This window comes from Scophthalmus maximus, chromosome 17 (assembly GCF_022379125.1).
Source record: "Scophthalmus maximus strain ysfricsl-2021 chromosome 17, ASM2237912v1, whole genome shotgun sequence".
Classification (NCBI taxonomy): Eukaryota; Metazoa; Chordata; class Actinopteri; order Pleuronectiformes; family Scophthalmidae; genus Scophthalmus; species Scophthalmus maximus.
The window spans coordinates 6,352,455-6,369,982 of NC_061531.1; the positions used below are offsets into that span (position 1 = coordinate 6,352,455).

Below are 17,528 nucleotides of genomic sequence, written 5' to 3' on the forward strand. Positions count from 1 at the left end.
TAACGTATCATATTTTATAAGATAATTATATATGACATACAGTACTTGAGTTAATGCACTGCGTAACTTTCCACCCGGTTTGTTTCCAAGAGTCTGAAATCCATATTGTTCTGCTCGGCTACCAGGATGTCAAGCTAAATTAGATGTTTAATGAGAATTTTGTTTCGTGTCCAAGGGGAAAAACATTCTGAGATAGAATCACTGCGATTAAACATTTTCGAGAGGCACATCATTGCTGTGTGAAGATGTCCCAAACAACAACCGGCCAGACATGCTGCAGAAGCGTCCGAACAAAGGACACCGTTGTTCCCGCTCGGATTCTTGAACATCATTTTTAACATTTTCCCTGCAAATGACTCAATCTCCTCCTCCCTCGCCTCTCATTCTGCCCAATTACCATTTTTCAGGCATGTTCCCTTGTCCTACAGAGATGGGCTGTTTGGGAGTTTCCAAATCTTACCATGAAATCTGCTTATATGTTTAGAGATGTGCGAGAGGGTTTTCATGCCAAAAACCACACGCATATACACACATATTCACACTGAATGGACGATGAAGGGTCTGCTGTAAGTAAATTAATAATGTGACAGATTTTGCTCTGAGCGGGAGACAGGGGACAGTCGCGATGGATACAAGGCACTATTGAGGATTCTCTTTCACTTATTCCTCCAGCATCGTCCCCCGTTTTCCTTTTGCCTCTTGTTGCTGCCACAGCTGCAGCAGGGCTGAGAAACGCCACAGCTTTAAGAGCTGGTCTCGGCAGATACTGGGGGGCGTGACACTTTTCAGTGTCTGCACGTAAGTGTATGTATACACGTATTAAAAAGTATAAAAAAAGTCATTGATGCAGACCTGAACTGGTGGCTTCAAGTCACATGTCCCAACATCCATCAATTTTTTTTACATAATCACGAGGAGTGATACACCGTGCAAATCTGATAAGAGTCAGTGACTCAAAGCCAAGTTGCTTCAAAGTGTTTCAAGACTAGAGTCGGTAAAACCCGTTTCATTCACTCAACTTAAAAGTTTATTGGAAACAGTTTTCTCACAAAACTTTTAATTTAGCACAGTGCAGTCACATTAAAGTTATGAGTACACCTGACATTTAATAATTTAATATGTTCAGTATAACTCGGCGACACTTGTGGAATTATGTCATTTTGTTACGTAAAGTGAAGACGTTTTTTTAAACGAGATAGTGAGTACTGGTAATATGGACAGAAAACCATTGAGTATGTACTTTTAAAAATAGATGCAAAGTACACAATGTATGTGTTATCAATTAACCTGCAATTAATTTGGCTAGATGGTGATCTCTCTTATAGTTGACTGTTAACACACTCGAACAAAACGCTGCAACTCTACGCATAGTATGATGAAGAGTAAATGAGCACATAGTTAGGAACACCAGCTGACAATGAAATCAGGAAATATGATCCAAGTTCTCAAAAACAAGTAGAGGGTTGATTACAGAATACCAGCAGGGATCAGCCACCGGTAACTGAACTCTTTCTCCCCGTCTCACCCGGGACCCTTACCCCAAATACCCCCACCCCCCCTCCAGCACCATCACCTCCATACACCACCATCTCAAACCCCATATATCAATTTCCTTTAGATGTTCCCCCTCACACAATTGAAGTAACTAGATTCTTTCCTTTGGCTTGCAAGCGGAGATATGAAGCAGAACACACAATGGGCTATTCACTAAGGTAGCCACACACACACACACACACACACACACACACACACACACACACACACACACACACACACACACACACACACACACACACACACACACACACACACACACACACACACACACACACACACACACACACACACACACACACACACACACACACACACACACACACGTTTCACCACCATTCATCCCCATCTGACTAGGACGGTTGGCGGGACTGTCCATTTCTTGAAGCCCACCCGTGTCTCGCTGCAGCACATGCAGGCATGCAAACACACATACACACACATTTACGCGCACACACACGCACACACACACTCACATATATATATATATACACATATACACACACACACTCAGACACACACACATACAGTCACACAGAAGCGCATGCAAATAAATTAGCACATACCCACATTTTACACACAGGCCCCAACCTCACTACCCAGCTGCAGTGAAAGCTGGTCCAAGTTCTTGCCAACCCCTAACACACACCCACCCACCCACACACCCACACACACACACACACACACACACACACACACACACACACACACACACACACGTAACCAGTTCCTCAAGGACAAGACTAACACTAAAGAACTTTGATGCTATCGGAACAAAGGCAGGATTCACAGATGTTCAAGAGGGGGGACCTATTTAAATGTAACACAGCTGCATTAATTTACTAAGGAAGATGGTTGAATAGAAAGTATTGATGATGTTTTGTGGAGGGAGAGGTAGACATATCTTTGTAACCCGATTTATTATTATTATATTTATCACTACTTTGGGAGAATCTATAAATTGTAGAAGCTCAGTTACTTAAAAAGAACAAGGATAGAGAGGTTGGAACCTCTGTGGTTTACTTGAGCAAAACTTGTGATTTTCCCCCAGCTCCACTTGTCATTCTGTAGTTAATCCTGACCTTTGACCCCCACCCCAGAGGAACTCGAGACTGAATTCTGCTTTTCCTGTCAAAAAGAAGACGGGGTTGATTACCTCCATAATGACTTAATAAATGCAGTAACAGTGGGCCACAGGATCCCTCTGTAAGCTTGACTGACTCAATTAACTGGCCAAATACCAACACACCTGCTCTGTCCTGCACAGGTGCATGCAGGGAGACAAAGAAAGAACGGGAGTAAAAAACAGTGAGTGGAAAAAGAAGCGTAAAGAGTGTGTTTGTGAGTAAAAGAGCAATATATCCTGCTTTTAAATGATACTACGGTGACTCGGCATGTGTGTTTACACATACACAGATATGTACAAAATATAAAAAGATATTAATGCTTAATTTTAATGCTCTGTATATAGTATTTGTATTCTATATATCTTTCTATAAATTGATCTGTTGCCTTTTTATATTCTGCAATCCACTTTGTTACTCTAACACCCAAATGTCCCCGTTGTGGGACGAATAAAGGATTTTCTTATTTTATCTTACACAGGCCAGCCATTATAGATTATGGACAAGGGGACAACGTTTTCCTAAACGGGCCCACATCCACACCAGCACCACCATATATATGACCCTATGGCACACAAGGTCAAATCAGATAATTCAATTCTTTCAAATTGTTACAAACTGTAACAGTTAAATTCCTAATTTTACCTTAAAACAAAACAGGAGTGAAGAAATGTAAGAGAAAAAAAAATCCAATATGATCGTTTTTAAAACGTTTTTTTTTTTAATCTAGTGAAGTGAATGGCAGCACCATATTTACATGATATGTAACTACATATAAATTGTATTGTCAATGAGTTACATCAGTAAGCAGATAGTCCAACTTGATCCCACTTAAGGATCAACCTTAGACATTCGCATGACCTCCCCCTGGACCGTGAGCCGGGGTCATCTGTGCCCTTTGGCCTCTCCCGTCTGCGGGGGCTACCATTTACACAATTACATAAGTTGAGGGTTTTTTCTTCTGTTTCCATCACTTTCATCTCCGAGTTATTCTTACACCATTTGGACGGATCCCTGCCTCTTGTGACTCAGCGGGTATTACCACATGATTATGTGATTATTTGCCTGAACCAGAAAACAGGCAACTAGGGCGACGCTCCCTTTTCCTGAAGAAAACAAATAGATCCCACCAACCATGCTGGTTTTATAATATATATATTTATATTACAACTCTGTGACGTCCACATACACCAAGTCATTTGGTTACAAAAATGATTTCTGACTACTTTTTGTGTTTATAAATAAAAACATATTTAATTGAAATATGCATAGTCACTTCATGTTATTATCTCTGTTCCTCTGATTTCCTCTAAATCGGGTGTGCCCCACAGTTAATTATTTTTTTTAATTTTACATTTGATGTGTATTTGTGTATTGTTCACTTCTTGTGAAGAGACAGTGACGTCATCGGGCAGGTCGGCTCAGTAACTGATTTTCACCGGCGGGTTTCACACAGGATTTGAGGCTCCGTTACAATTTAAAGGTCAGCGTTTTGTTTTGTGGGTCGATTTGTTTTTTTCATGTCGTGCTGTTGGGTGAATCTCCAGTAGCGATCGAGCTTGGGTCCTAAACGAAACATAAACTTAAGATACGTGACATTTAACAGGAATGGGTTATGTCAGTGGAGGAGCGGGCCTGGTGGTGTGTGTTTACAGATCTGAGGGGACTCTGGCCTGGCCCCTGGGTGGGGCCCCGGCCTCGTGGTCACAGGACTGCAAGGCCTGTTAGGCATTGCATCTGCGAAACCTTGCTGACCTCAAAGTGTTGTTTGTGTATCTATGTCTGCTACAAAACAAACTACATCATCCCCGTCACATGACAGGAAAAGGTTGTATCATTTTGTTCTCTTGCCTGTTTGTGTGTCTGTGTGTGTGTGTGTGTGTGTGTGTGTGTGTGTGTGTGTGTGTGTGTGTGTGTGTGTGTGTGTGTGTGTGATCGTTCATCTCTAGTTCAAACTAGCATCATTTTCTTTCCTCTGTTCTTTGTTTATGCTGTAAATCTTCTGGAAAATAGTCTGGTTCTTAATGATTATCGTAAAAGTCAGTGCAACAAAAACTTTTTACTTATTTAAACAAAAACTGTTTCAAGCTGCAGTGAGGCTCAACGGTTACAAATCATATAAAATTGTTCTGAAATGTCCATATTATCACTCACCAAACATCATCAAAGTTAATTCATGCCAAGAATCTGAAAAATGTAAAAACTGCTCAGTGGCAGTTACATATTAAATCACTGGGCCAACTGCTTATTCAATTTAAAAGAAAAATCTGAATCAATAATTCCACTGATATAGTTTTAGAGAAGCATTATCTAATTTTGTATTTGGTTAAATTGAAAGTTTTAATTTCCCTTTGGAATAAAAAAAAAAGAAATCTTGATGAAAGTCCATTTTAATCATTCTGAAAAATAGTTAAATATAGTTAAAGTATATATTTTCAATGGGTGGCCTTCTTTTATGCAGCAGCAGAACGGGGCCGTTTGGCAAACACACTAAATAAAAGGTCTAATAATACATAATAGATTAAGGCCTAACGGGAAGGTTGAAGGGTTAAATGTGTCGAGCTTAAATAAAAATGCTCGTTAATTTGCCCCCCCCCAAACGGTTCATCCATCTCTGTTCAATTCATTTATGTTCTGTCTGAACTGACTCTGTGCAGACTGTCAAGTCACCCGTTAATATTCTGAAGGAAACATTTTCTGACAAACTGAGCGTTGAAAGAACAACTTCTCCTGACAACAAATAAAAGAAAATAAAGAATTAGACTAGAATGTACATTTTTTGAAACATGTTGCCAGTGTATAAATCTTCTAAATCGTGGCCAGAACATGGGCTTAAATAACACCAACATTATTCCATCCTCTCTCACACACACACACACAAGCCAGTACAAACACTCACGTCAAACCGAGGCCGTAAGTCCTCAGCTGCACGGAGGGAGAGAAATCCCCGGGAGTGTTTCTCTGAAGGGTCCCCCGGTTTGAAGCTCCAGGAGCCGGACGGTCCGGCCACAGCCCCCGGGCTGAGCCCCCCCCCCCCCCCCCCCCCCCCCCCCCCATAGGCGGTGTCATCGTTTGTTGAGACACGGGTGAAGAGTGGCGGCAGGGGGGGAAGACACAAGCCTTTAGCTCCCTTTCTTGTCTTTTTTTCTTTTTATACACAAAACTGCTTTTTGTTCCCCCCATTTTTTCCTCACTTCAGGGGGGAAGGGGTGCTCGTTTTGATCACACGATTACAATTCACCTGAGATCGCCTGAAACAAAGACAGGCGGGGGGGGGGGGGGGGGGGGGGGGGCAGAGAGCTGCACAGGCAACACTCATGGATCGTGGAGAAGAAGAAGAAAAGAGAAAAGTTAGAAAAGTGGTGATTTTTCTGTGTGTGTCGCCTGGCGGGGGACACGGGGCTCATTGTTGTGAGGAACAGATCGTGTTTGTCCCCTCTCGCCTTTCTGCGGCCTCCACACCACGACGGTTCGGTTGGAGACGCGCGCCGCGGCTGCTCTCGGTGCGGGGCGGTGATGTAACTGGGGAGAACGCACGCGCACTTGGACATATGATGCAGCAGAGTCTGATTATATACACGATGACCTGGTTGAATACAGACTCGATGGATAAACCATTATGAAAGGGTCATTACTTATATCTTAAGCAGTGGATTAATGTGTCACTTCAATCTTTCATTCGCTTTGTTGAAGTTGCTTCAATTTTTACATTTCACCCTAAAACAAAGAGGATAAACTGACTGTGCACAAGTCTTTCGTTTAATTGCTGATGGAGATTAGAAAACTTTGGCCAAGTCCAAAAAAAGACCAGACCTCTCCATGTATCTGAAATCGGTTGCTTTGCAAAGGTTCGTCAAATCTGAGCCCCATTATCAAAATGCAACACTTTGCCCTCTGACATCTTATTTGAGATCACCAGCGTGCGGCATGTTCAGTGAACTGCGCAGCAGTGTGTCCTCCTCCCTCTTGTCCTCTCAAGAAATGATGAGGCCTCTAATCAGGTTTTCTTGATTTGCGAATATGTCATTGCCAGAATGTTGTTTTGCCTTCGAGCATCTTCTGAAATCTGCAATTTTAAACTTTGGTGAGAACAGTTTTCTCAGCTGATGTAAAATCTGTCAAACATGACTTATCCACAAAAGACACATTTATTTTAATTGTGTCTCATTTTAGAATGCTTTTACAATTGATGGGCTACTCACAGTGTATGTTTTGGATTGGTACAAAGCTACAATTTGTCATTGAGATGCTGCAGGTGAAATGAATGTCATGATTTCAGAAAAAAAATTGCAGATTGCATGAGGTTACGGTGGCCCCGAGAGCTCAAGGAAATACAAATGAAGAAAACGCACATATGCAGACAAAACACAAGCAAATCAAGGAAAAATATCTTCAACAATTGGACGACACAAATGCGCTGCAGCACAGACATCACAACCGGTCAGACAGACACGCCGCAACTAGACGCACTGCAAGAAACGGAAGTGTGCAGGGGACACAAAAAAGTGATGGACGTTTGCAGCTGGAGCTCAATCTTCCAACACACAACTTCAGTAACTTAAGTCACACATCGAACAACGCACGTTTTGTGTCTCACGCTTTCGTCACCTGTCGCAGCGAGCTCCCGTGTTGTGTCTAGCCTATTAGCGGCGCGGTTGAATAGCATGGACATGTAGCCTGCGGAGCGTGTCTGATGCCTCTTTTGCTTGTGTTGTTTGCATTTTTGATGAAATCAATGAAGATGTTGCCCGTGTTTTCTCCATCGCGTGAGTTTCTATAAGTTGCAGGGCGTCGCGCTCTCTCGGCCCCCCACAGGAACTTCTTCTCAAATTAACACCAAACACAGGAGGCCTGTAGGATTTCTCAGGTGTGGAAATACGACACCAAACATACCCATCACGAGTTGATACTGTAATGCGACCATACATTTCCCCCTATGTAAATCAACCACAGCAGGGTCCACATATTAGGTACAGTATATAACATGGAGCTATAGGCTAGTCCTCCCAGTGGAAAATTCCATATGCACAAGACACGCGCAATCAAATCTCGTGATCAGCCTCGGAATAATTTGAGAAAAACAAAACCTCAAATTTCCTTTTCATATTTTTCCACTTTTTTGATTGAGAGAGAGAGGGAGAGAGGGGGAGAGGGAGGGGGAGAGAGAGTAAACTGTTGCTCAGCCAATCAGACATCGGAGGGTTTGCTCTGCAGCCAACAGTTGCGCTGCTCCTTTAAGACTCGTCCGCCCCCCCAGCATCTTTCTGTTTTTTTTTCCCCTCTCGGCCTCGTACAAGGAGCTCTTTAAGCCCCGGCACCGACACACAGAGCAGGCATTCATACTTGGGCAGCGCAACGAGGGGGCTGGGGATCGAGCGTCACTTTGGAAACTCGGGAACTCACGGATTCTCGTGCTAAACCGGCGACCTCCTTTTCTCACTGCTGAAGTAAGGCGCTTAGCATTTCCATCTCTTTCCTCCCTTGCTGCTGCTGCTCTGACTCTGCCATCTGATTATTTCTGCTCGTCAGAAACACAAAGAAGAAGAAGCCCGACTCAGGAATAGATTTTAAAAATCCTTAATAATCCTTAACATCGCAACGACAATCTTTAGATAGCGTTTCAGGATTTGTGAGTCTTGGGGCTTGTTCTTTCTGAAACTTCAATATCACATTTGGGACATTTCACCCATCCTGCTCTCTGTGTAGAATCGTCCGAGAATAGCCTGGTGCTGTTATTATTAGGATTATTATTTTGTTGTTGTAATTGTTTAAAAACTTTAGAAACGGTAAAAACTTGCTTTGACAGTTTCAGATGACAGCTGGTGACCATCAACATTTCAAAAATATAGTGATATTATATAGTGTATAGGTATCCTCTTGTTTTTGTTGTCATCGGTGTAACATCTTCCCTCTTCAAATTCAATATAATGTTCCTTTTGACTGACTGAGGATAATCACTTTTCATACCCATATAGCTTTAAAAAAAAACGTATTTATTGTTTTTGGAAGTTGGAGGAGACTATTTGACAAACCTCCAAACATACATCACAGACAAGTCTGAGCTATTGTAAAACTAATTGAAAGAAAAATCCTGACACAAAGTTTCGAACAGGCAAATTGAGGCCAACTTATTGGCAAATCGAGCGGCGATAATGAGTTCACATGGCCGAAATTCATTACGCACAACAAATGTGCCCAGTAATGAAAAACAACAACACGCAGGCATGATTTGAAATGGTGCGTAGAAGATCAAAGTATAAAGGATCAGATAATGCATCTCGTGAAATTAGCTATTTCAGACTGACGGGCGCGTGTCAAGCGGATAGATAGTGTCTTTATTTATTTTGTTCTAATTTGAGCCGCCGCGCCTGAAAGACAGACGATACCTTATGATTAATATGCCCATGTGACGAAAGGAAATTATCACCACTCGGTCAAGTGACTGCCGTTACTCTTTGCTTTCTTTCATAAGACATTACATGCGAGACGCGTGCCCTGGCAACACAGAAATACGCGCGCGCAATGAGGCGTTCGGTGCCTTGCGCACGACGTTTACGCACAGAGATTCCCTTCAGCGGGGCCGTGATGCCAGTCTGCGGAGTGACCAGGTGGCAAGCAACCATCATGCATCAGTAATGCACCTCGGACAGATGGCGAAGCAGCTATATTGTTTGTGCTGATGTTGATTAAAAGCTGGTTTTGGTTGAATACGTTGAACTTTTATGAAGAGCCACCACACTACACATTATCTGCAATAAGCCAAATCTTAATTTATTGATTCGTTTAAAAACATACATTCAGTCTAAAACAGTAGACTATTATAGCAACACATAAATGACCAGTTTGAGTAGAAATTAATATTACCAAATATGCATAAAGAAAATAATGTTCAAGTATAAAGCAAAGCGTTTAAGGGGATTGGGGTTAGGTGCTGTAAAGGTTCTACCACTTAACCTGCACAAGGTAACCACAAACTCTTCAACGGACAACCTGTTTCATAATGTCACCGGACGAGCAGGGCGAGATGCCGGATTTTCCTGCAACATGATCCCGAAATTGGGAAAAACTAACCGGCGCGTTGCTGATTCACAACCAGGACGTAACGTTCGGGGGCTGGGCGTTGACTCAACGGCCAAAAACAAGGACGCACTTTTTCTCCCGTCGATACACACCCGCGCTCCTGTTCCAACAGACAGACTTGTGTCCGATTCACACGCGCGCACCGACACGTATATACTCACACGGAGTTTATGTTTCCAGCGCCAGGCGATGTTTATCCAAGAGCCGCGGAGCACAAATCCGAGGACTGTGCTGCCGCGGCCTCGTACCATTACAACACCTTCTCTCCGGGGAGCTTGGAATAACTGCAAAACCTTAAACAGTAGCTTTTAGGGGGGGTTGGTGGGGGTCTGTGCATGAGCTGGACAACTGCAAATATTCTACATACATAAAAATCCAGACGCAGATTTTTTAAAAATCACTTTCATCAGACTTTTAAAAACGAATAATTTGGCGATTATTCGGTGTCTTTTATGCCAAATCTACACTTTATTCCAGAAGCCTCAATGGGCCCATTGTACCTATAACCTTGTTTCACATCAACAAATATTTACCCTTGATGTTTAAGAGGAATCACCTGAGAGTCTACTCATTATTTGTATGAATGCTATAGTGAACAGTGAAGACAAAAAGGACCATTTGATTGGTAAAAAATAAAAATTGGGTGGGGCAATCTTGCAATCCTTATGTTGTATTACTGTGATGGGATCGAGTCCAATTCCCTCTCACTGTCTCGACTTGCTGAGCAGATAGCAGCACCTCCTCCCTATAGAGGCATAGTTGGTGTATAGGTGTCGGAACAGGGACTGTCACACTGCCTCTGACACAACTGAACTCCTCGTCGCTCTGCTGTTTCAGGTCTCTGCAGCTGGATTTCAATCGCGGGACACACGGAGGAGAGAGAAGGGGAGTCAGGAGGGAAGTGAGTGCGGGTGAGTTGGCGTTTGGCGTTGACATTTGTGCATTAGCAGGTAAACTGGGGTCCAAGGTGCGCGCTGAGCCGCCTATGATACCAACAACCCGGATGGAAAGAACTTTAATGTGGAATCCTCACAGAGTTTTGCAACGGAGGCTGAGAGTAGAGACAGACTGGCAGTTTATATTATAACTTAGACGAAGCCAGAGAGACAGATCAGACAGCAGTCGACCGACACTCCGTACTCTGTAGGATTAACAGGAACAGGGACTCCACAGGCAGAACTGAGCATTTAGGAACAGGCCGTGCACCCTATCTGCGCACCTGGAGGTTTGTGTGTCTAGGAAGATGTCGAGAGAGGAGCAGAGCTTGTCGGAGGTTGAGCTCAGTCCCGGGATGTCGGACGACAGTCGCTCTCTGTCCCCGGGCCAGTCCTCCGGCGCGACCGGCGGGGGGGACTCGCCCCTCCACGGGACCCAGCAGGCACAGCTGGCGGGTCTGGATGACACGTCGGCGGGCTGCTCCTCGGCCAGATCCGAAGACGAGGACGACCGCTTCCCTGCAGGCATCCGCGAGGCGGTGAGCCAGGTGCTCAACTGCTACGACTGGACCCTCGTGCCCATGCCCGTGCGCGTGAACACCGGAGGAAAGAGCAAGCCACACGTGAAGAGGCCCATGAACGCCTTCATGGTGTGGGCGCAGGCGGCGCGGAGGAAACTGGCCGACCAACACCCACACCTGCACAACGCGGAGCTCAGCAAGACCCTGGGGAAGCTCTGGAGGTGAGGAGGCCACTTTGTGGAGAGTTGAGTCCTGATAGAGTTGAGTGCTACTGTCCAATGACTGTAATGTTCTGGTGAAGCTCACACTCACAGTACAGTAGATAGTAGGGGTGTTGGAGGATTTCAGAACATTCAGCTTGGACAGGGTCTGGGGATACTCAAAATAAATTAAAAAGCAACATCTAGGCTACTGCTCTTTGACTTTATTCTAACCAGGTAACATGTAAATATAAACTATGGCATTCCATAAATAAATTCTGAATATAATCCTTAGCTTCCAATGAACATATTTGCTTATTTGAGTCAGAGGTTATATTTAGGATGAGGTTTAGGAGAAATAGCTCCCAATTAGGACAATACAATGGTCAGTGTTTTTTGGTCAATATTTCAAGAATAAACTGGAGAAATGAATCCTGTTGTTGTGCTTAATATTTAAAGAAACGTACAAAATAAAAGCTCCCTAAGCTCAGAGCAGCAGAATCACCTCACCACCTTGAATCCCCCATCATATCTCACAATTTTTATTTAATCTTCATAATTCTCACTCGCATGCATAACATCAGGCCGGTTTCAAGCTCACACCTATGTCATTACTACTTGTGTAGGATGATCATACTTCACAGAACGACACACACATGCAGGCATTTGTGCACAGAGTATTCATCCCTCTAATTTTGTCTTAAATCTTTCTAGTTTTTCCTAATATAATGATGGCTGTCATTTTCTAATGAACGAGGACACAACTGTGATCTTGATTCCCCCATGTAAGTTTATCCATGGCATGATGTTACTATGAAATGTATTTGCTGTAAATCAGTCAGTATGACTTTCGGGAGACAAGATAGGCCTTGCTGCCCTATTTCCCCGCTTTTTTGGTCACAGCTCGCCAGAAATAAGAACCACTGTCTTGTGTATCTGCTGTGAGTGCGCCGTGGTCACATGCTCCCAAATCCAGACTAATTTTATACACTGTTTAATTCTTGGCCACATTGCTGGAGCAACTGGCTCCTGAGGGAGTAAAGTTGTTTTTCAGAGCCGCTCAGCTCCTAATGACAGTACAGCCTTTAAGCTCTGAAAGTTAAAAGCAGTGGGACATTTTATAATGTGATTAAACTTTAATTTTATATGTTTAAAAATGAACTGGCTCATTTTAGTTAATTTACTTGTTTACAAAGGCATTTAAAAAGTATTTTGAAATGTCTTCTGAAAATATTTCTGTCAACAGTTCGACTGAATTCCTTTGTGGGGCTAGTTGTTAACATCGCAGGCTCTTTGATCACTGAACCATTGCAGTTCTTGAAATTTAAACCTCTTTCAGAACCATCCAGTCTCTAACAGAATCCCTTCCCTCTTCGCTGCTTTCCTATACAAAATCCTCACTATTTCCGGACGAGAAAGGTCAGAAAGGTTAAATTCATTAACCTTGTGGGGATCGAAAATGAATTAGATGAAGACTTGACCTTGGGCCCAGGCATGATTGGTTAATTGCCCCAGAAACATTCTGAACAGGGAGGCTGAGGAAGGTCAGGGGTTTCTCATGCCATTCCTGCCAGCAGTAGCAACTAGGAGCTCAGTTCACTGTTTTCAGACAGGATGCTTCTTTGGCCCCTGCATTATTTCATTACTGTCTAGCACTGAAAAAAACCCTGGCCGGCATGACATTAGATACTGCTGTGCAGAGGCAGTGAAGGGATATGCTACCAGAGGCAACAGTCAGAATTTTTACTTTCTGCAACTAAAACAGAAAATTGATCAATTTTATAAATGGAAAGTATTTTGCCGAACCCATCACTGTTATCTGTTCACTGTTCACCCATATACAGTGTTGTTATTCTTTGATGTGCATTTATCAATATCCAGAATACTGAGCCTTAAAGAATTCATCTTAATGTGTTTGTTTCTTTGTATTTATGTAGCTGTTTTTGTCTATCAAATGAAAAGTTGAATTTCTTTTTCCCTTTGCTTCATCTTGTAGAATACGGTAAATACCGCAACAAAAAGGTGTGGCCTAATTTTGATTGTTTAGAGCTTTCTTCTTATCTCCTAAGAAAATAAACACAACTACCTTCATATTTTGTTTTATCCAAGACTTCTCAATGAGAGCGACAAGCGACCATTCATCGAGGAAGCAGAGAGGCTGAGGAAGCAGCACAAGAAGGACTACCCAGACTACAAATACCAGCCACGACGCCGCAAGAATGGAAAGCTTGGTTCCGGTTCAGGGAGTGAGGCCGAAGGCCATTCGGAGGGTGAGGTCAGCCACAGCCAATCCCACTACAAGGGCCTCCACCTGGATATGGCCCTCAGTGGGGGAGCCGGGTCCCCTCTGGCAGATGGGCACCACCCTCATGCTGCAGGTGGGCTGCGGGCTCCCTTCCACTACCACACTGATATCGTCCCTGTCGCAACAATGTATTAGCCTTGATGCAAGTGGCCGGTGTGGCAGACCGACAAATAATGGTTTCTGTCAGTAAAGAAAAAGAGCTGTAACTCCATGTTGTCTTGTGTTCCTACAGGTCAGAGCCACAGTCCTCCAACGCCTCCCACAACTCCCAAGACAGAGCCTCAATCTGGGAAGGCAGGGGATGGAAAGAGGGAGGTTGCTGGGAATGGGGGCTCCCGTGGTACAACGGTAGCGGAGGGAAGCTCAGGTGCTCCGGGATCTGGGAAACCTCACATTGACTTTGGTAATGTTGACATTGGTGAGATGAGCCATGAGGTGATGGCCAACATGGAGCCTTTTGATGTCAATGAGTTTGACCAATATCTTCCCCCAAATGGGCACCCGGGGGTTGGACAAAGTGCCGGGGGAGCTGCAGCTGCAACAGCTTCTCCAGCTTCGCCGTACACCTATGGCATCTCCTCAGCTCTGGCAGCAGCCAGTGGACACTCAGCAGCCTGGCTCTCCAAGCAGCAGCAGCCTCCGCAGCAACATCATGGCTCCCCTCTGGGCTCAGACCCATCCAAGGCCCAGATCAAGAGTGAGGCCGGAGGTGCTGGGGGGCACTTTGCAGAGGCCATCTCTGCAGGTTCCCATGTTACTTACGCACCCCTCAGCCTTCCTCACTACAGTTCTGCATTCCCCTCACTGGCCTCCAGAGCTCAGTTTGCTGATTATGCTGATCACCAAGCCTCAGGGTCATACTACGCCCATTCAAGCCAGGCCTCGGGGTTGTACTCAGCCTTCTCTTACATGGGGCCCTCCCAGAGACCCTTGTACACACCCATCCCTGACCCAGCCAGTGTACCGCAGTCACACAGCCCCACACACTGGGAACAGCCCGTCTACACTACACTGTCGCGGCCATGACAGATAACGAGACCAGAGGGCACCGGTGCAGGTTCAGCCCCCATGGCAGACCCAAGGAGCAGCATCAGCAGCGACAACAGCAGAGCTGGTGGCATCGAAGGTCAAAGTGGTCTCGGCTGGGGGGAGTGGGCAGGCACCGGAGGAGGAGGCTGGGGAGGCTGGAGGGGAGAATCCCCGCACTGCGCTTTCCCAGATGCAGAAACGCTTTCGCAGCCCAAGTATGAGCTTGGAGCGTGCTGCTTTCGGAGCGCGGTCGATTATTAGAGGCGCACAGGGTAGGAGTCAGGGAGTGTTACTTTGAGGGTGCAAAGAAAAAACACTCACCAACCACTGCAGAGTTTCAGGTTAGATTCACAGCAGCAATGCCTCTGGCACTTTCAACAACACATTTAAAAGTGTTCACAGATGGTAACGGGTCATGACCCCATTGGTTTGTTGACTCACTGTGTGTCGAAGGAGGCGCGTTGTAGTGTATACCCCACAAGTGAACAAAGGGGTCAGTAGCAACAGGGACCATGGCACACAGTAAGAATTAACATCTAAATATGGAATTAAGGTCAGAACTTTGACCTGTTTTATGAAGGGCGTGACTGAGAGGTAGTCAGAGTTGTTCTATATGAAATGTTTTGTGGCTTGCCAAATCATTGGGCTGTAGCCCATTTATTTCTCAGGCAAGATTGACCCTTTCTCAAACACATGTTAGTTTTGTATTGCTTTCAGAAATCAGTACAACAAAATACTGAAAACATTCTGTTGGTTTATGAGGCACATTAGTCCCTATTTAATTCAAATTATTGTGCTGTGTTGACTTCAAATGCCTTTTGTACAATGGACATACATGGAAGACAAACACCATAAAACCTTGTTGAGTTTTGTTAAGTGAAATGTATATTTAGTCAAAAAGATTGACTGACTGACTATTATCAGGATAGTCTATAAAATGTACTTGAAGTAACAAATGTACATATATTGATGAATACAGATATGAAATATTTGTAAAAACAACCAAAGTTTTAAGACCAAAACTTTAGTAATAGACAAGAAACTGAAATTATGGATGTTTCTCCCAACAAGACACTACAAACTACCTTACGTTGTGTAGCTAAATAGTTCTCTCTTATCTGTCATCTTTCCAACTTGACGTATTGTAATTTTTTTTTTTAATCTATTGATGTCAAACAATCCTGTTGCATTTTTTCCACACAAAGGCACTGATGTGATCATTTTAGTTAGTGTTTGATGTATTCATGTAGAAGATTCATGTAAAAGACAATGCTATTTATACATGGATGGTTTAATTTCACAGACCATGATTGCAATGTCAGAATACTGATTACATAATGGAAGCTTTTACATTGTTTTAACTATTGATTGTATTTATGCTGTCAAATGCTTGTTGCCATTATTATCTCCACTTTCCTGCACCACTGCCTTTTCTTCGCCACAGATAAACTTTTTGCAATGTCACATCTTTTTATTGTCATTTTTGTATCTTTAAAAGAAAAACACATTTTAATACAGTTTCGGTGTTGGTGATGCCATTTATGATAAACGGTTGCCAGAGATTGAGCGAAGAAAGCCTACAGGAGTTAATACAGCCTCATTTTAAAAATAAAATGTGCCTGGTCTCTAATACTTGTTACTAACACACAGAAAAGAGGCAACAAGCTGTGTTTTGTTAAATCCAGATTGTGTCTTTATCATTTTTTTTGTAAACTATTAGTTTACCTGTTTTTTTTTTCTGGGAATGTCTTTTATATTCTGTCTTCTACACTATTCTTTAAGTATCTTAAAAAAAGAATCCTTTTTGCTTTTTACTTACTTTTTATGTATATCACAGAAATATTCTTTTTCATTTCTGGACACAGATATAAACAATATGCATGCAGCACTCCTTGTTTTAATTAATGGTCCACTGGTGCTTTGAGCCTGTTTTTATTTAACCAAGTAGTCATTTTACATTTGTATTGCTGTGTTAAACGTCTGTAATGTTGCCATGAATTTTACATTATCTATTTATATTTGTTTTGTGTTTGTGTGTGCAGTTTATGGTTGCTCTCCATTTGGATGAAAACCTTTCTGTTGATGCCATTTTAGTATTTAAGCTTTTCGTTCTTGTGTAACTTTTGCCAGCACAGCGCCACAACTTCTAAATAACAGCAGGGCCGCAAGCCTAAACATGTGATGATGACTAATGATCTCTTTACTCTCACTTGAAATAAAGCTATTATTTCTGCTTTGATACAAGTCTGCCTCTTGAAACATTTTCACTGTGGAACAAATTATGGAGTTAATAAATAATACATCTAGGCCTGAATAACAACTACAGTGCAGCAACAATAAACAATAACCTGAATATCTTCACGTGTCCCCCATTATAGAAATAGCCCTACTGTTATGAAATTGACAAAGTTCCCATCTTGTTATTATTAATTACACAAAACTACAAAGGCACATACCACCACGGCCTCCAACGGCTCAAGCACTGCTCACATTCTCAGAATAATCTGCTCAGCTCATGGATAATTCACTTTAGCTGCCTGCAACACTGCTCACAGCTACAGCAGCCCACCACTGACCATGAGCAGAGATGAGCTGGAAGACTAAGATGAGTGAGGGTGCTGCGTATGTGCACTAGGCAGTGAATGAGACGCTGGGGAGAATGTGTAAGATCACAATGGAGTCATCAGATCCACATCCACGCACCGGAGCTTACAGACGATTACCGTAGGTGAGAGGTTCCTCCGGCTGAACTTGAACTAATATAATTGGTCACGCATGCC

The 17,528-nt window shown here is 43.3% G+C and overlaps 1 protein-coding gene across 2 annotated transcripts; it reads left to right on the forward strand.

The window, feature by feature from the left end:
* The first annotated feature begins 7,970 nt into the window (after positions 1 to 7,970).
* Positions 7,971 to 16,987, forward strand: sox10 (SRY-box transcription factor 10). 2 transcript variants are annotated; one of them, XM_035614967.2, is made up of 4 exons: positions 7,971 to 8,125; positions 10,596 to 11,435; positions 13,524 to 13,792; positions 13,952 to 16,987. In XM_035614967.2, exons 2-4 carry the CDS (start codon positions 11,002 to 11,004, stop codon positions 14,743 to 14,745), a joined length of 1,497 nt encoding a protein of 498 aa, XP_035470860.1. In that variant the 5' UTR covers positions 7,971 to 8,125; positions 10,596 to 11,001; the 3' UTR covers positions 14,746 to 16,987. The 2 variants fall into 2 exon arrangements, with proteins under 2 accessions (XP_035470860.1, XP_035470861.1); XM_035614968.2 differs by having other exon boundaries at positions 13,524 to 13,684.
* Positions 16,988 to 17,528: the final 541 nt, after the last annotated feature.